At 50.4% G+C, this 2784-nt stretch overlaps 1 protein-coding gene across 1 annotated transcript in view; it reads left to right on the forward strand.

Annotated features, from left to right (window-relative positions):
• Positions 1–279: 279 nt before the first annotated feature.
• Positions 280–2784, forward strand: part of TNFSF4 (TNF superfamily member 4) — a 17332-nt gene continuing 14827 nt past the window's right edge. Inside the window, exon 1 of the mRNA XM_006907800.2 lies at positions 280–613. Within this exon, the coding sequence (XP_006907862.1) occupies positions 461–613 (153 nt within the window). The 5' untranslated portion in view covers positions 280–460. The remainder of the gene's footprint in view (positions 614–2784) is intronic.

A 2784-nucleotide genomic window follows, 5' to 3' on the forward strand; every position in this document is an offset into this window, starting at 1 on the left:
TCAGGGCAGGGATCGATGAGTTCTCTCATCAACGGATGATGATCGTTATCTTTATAAGTGACCCACAATTTGGTTAGTGGCGCAATGAGAAATTAAGAACATAGCACACTTTTATGACTGTCATTTCACAGTCACTCAGAACAGAACTGGAATGCCACAAAAACAACTCCCTGTCAGCCCAGAGAAGAGAGAAAAAAAAAAAAGAAAGAAAGTGAAGGGGAAATTCAGATTAGTCACAAAGAAGTTCCCCCGCCTGCCTGCAAAAGCTACAGAGTTAAAACTGAGAGAGTCCGCTCTGCCTTCTCAATCGCCTCTCATCTCTGGTCCTGGGACTGCTGTGTGTTTTCTGATCGATAGGTTTTGTTTTGTCTTCACCTCCTTCTCTGTAGGGGAGAGGTCGGTCCTCCCTCAGTTTTCCTTTTGCCACAGTTTTCATCCTTCCTGCATCCAGATTGTGAAGATGGAAGGGGTCCAACCCCTGGACGAGAATGCGGGAAATGCACCAGGGCTGAGGTTCCAGATGAACAAGCTATTGCTGGCGGCCTCCGTAATTCAGGGGCTGGGGCTGGCCCTGTGTCTCACCTACATCTGCCTGCACTTTCATGCTTCTCAGGTAAGATGCTCCGCCGGGCACTTCGCTTCCTCCAGCTCGTGCGGCTGGCAGCTCCAACAGCTGCAAATGGTCCCTTACGAGTGATCCAATGCCAGATTTTTTTTTTTTTTCCCCTTTTCCTCTCGGCGACTGTAAAGTGTGGCGAAACACCCTCCTGTTTCTCTTTTCCTTCCTTCTTCTCAGCAGTGGCGGTGCGGGGCCACAGTGGAGGCAGGGCAGGGGCGCTGCTCCTCAGTCGTTCTCTGTCTCTTTGCAATGCGAGGACCCCGGTATTCCTTTAGGAGCCGCCACTTGGAGACTTGGAGCCACTGACAGACACTTGGTTTACTCATTCTGCTAGTAGGTGTTTGGTCGGGAATTAATATAAAAAGGAAACAGGAATGAGATCAGTTCTACTTCCCCACTGTATTCCTAAAACCGACACTTGCTCTTGCTTTTTAAAGAATGCTGAAGGTGTCAATATTAAGTTCTTTTAAATAGCCGACCTGTATTTTTGAAAGGCAGGGATGTGTGTGCTCACGCGCGTCCGCGCACATGGCCATCGACCCCAAGAACCTAATCAGATGTCGATTCTCACGGCCTTTCTCTACCAACCCCAACTTACACGCAACGCTGTCTTTTTTCTGCTTTGTCCCATACACTGTGCGATGGGTGATCATCTTTCCAGCATTTCCCCCGCTTCGAGAAGATATTCCTTTCATTTTTCCTTTCTCTTTATTCCGGTCTCCTTCGCATTCATTTTTCTTACTTACTCATTCATATCTGCAAACGCGAAGAGGTCTTTAAGGGTATTCTTGGCTGCAGGTGACTTCACCGAAAAGGAAATTATGGTGCCGTCTGCCCCGTGTTTCCGAGCTGGGGCTGTCTGATCATTCCCGCTCTCCTGGCCAGTTGCTTCGGGTTAGAAAAGCCTCTCCCTGCTAAAGATCAGACAATAAGAACTTTTATTTCGGGGGGATGGGCCAGAGACCGCAGCACCTTGAACAACACCAGGATGAGATGGCAGAATCCTAGCTAATGAAATGCCTGGGCTGGCTTTTGCCTACCGGAGCTCGGGGGTTTTGGCGCACAGAGGCCGGGGCTCACTGTGCTGCAGAGGGCTCACGTCCACAGACGCCAGAAGCATAGCTGGTGTCACGCTCAAGTCCGCAGAGCAGTGAGCGCAGCGACACGCGCATCCCCTCCTCAGAAGGCCACCCCATTCCTTCTCTGCGCGGGACCCTTTTGGTACAATTAGAGCAGGCGACTTGGGGGGCGGGTGCGGGGGAAGCGCAATGTGCCGGTGGCAGGGTGCCCAAGACACAGACCGGAACTAGGTTCTTTTGAGAAAAAAAAAAAAAAGAGCAACCAAAAACAGAACAGCTGAGTGCATTCGCCAGCGAGCCTTGAGAGTGCTTTTTCAGACAACCACCGTGTGACAGGTTCCCTGACGCGGTGTGACAATAAAAAGATAGGGCTGACGACCCAGATCAAGGCTGGACTAGGGCTCTGGGCCGGAGAGGACAAAAGGTGAAACAGTTGTTTAGTCTGCTGGCAGCGAGGCACCCCGGACTGTCAGGACCCGGGGGACGCTGAGAAGGAGAAAGGGTTCTTTCTGGCAAGTCACCCTGCTAGCAACTCAGTGACGGAGCCTGGAAGGAAAGCCGAGGGCTGGTTTCCAGGACACAGGATTCACGGTGAGCATTCTCTGGTCCTGGCATAGAAATGGAAGCGGAGACACGGGAGGCACATTAGACTGGCCCGCGACAGGGAGGGGCTCTCACGTACTCTGGATGCAGAATTTGGGGGGCACAGATATTGGAAATTCTTCATCTGACATTAAGAATTTTTTCTTGTTTCTAGCTGGACTGTTTTAGCAAACACGATTTTTAATATTGTTACAGGACCCGGGGCAGCGCAGTAGGTCTTTGCATTCCATCTCATAGACTTATAGAGAGAAAAAGCATAGATAGGTGGTGTGTGTGTGTATGTGTGTGTGTGTGTGTGTGAGAGATCGAGAGAGAGAGAGAAAGAGAGAGAGAGAGAGAGAGAGAGAGAGGAGAGAAGAGGGAGAGAGAGAGAGAGAGAGAAAGAGGCAGAGAGAGGCACTGTTGAAAAAGGGACATAGACTGGTAGCCTTTCTAAACTCATAAACTTGGAATTTTGGATGACGGGGGGTGGATGATGATGCA

The sequence above is a fragment of the Pteropus alecto genome, unplaced genomic scaffold (assembly GCF_000325575.1).
Source record: "Pteropus alecto unplaced genomic scaffold, ASM32557v1 scaffold101, whole genome shotgun sequence".
Classification (NCBI taxonomy): Eukaryota; Metazoa; Chordata; class Mammalia; order Chiroptera; family Pteropodidae; genus Pteropus; species Pteropus alecto.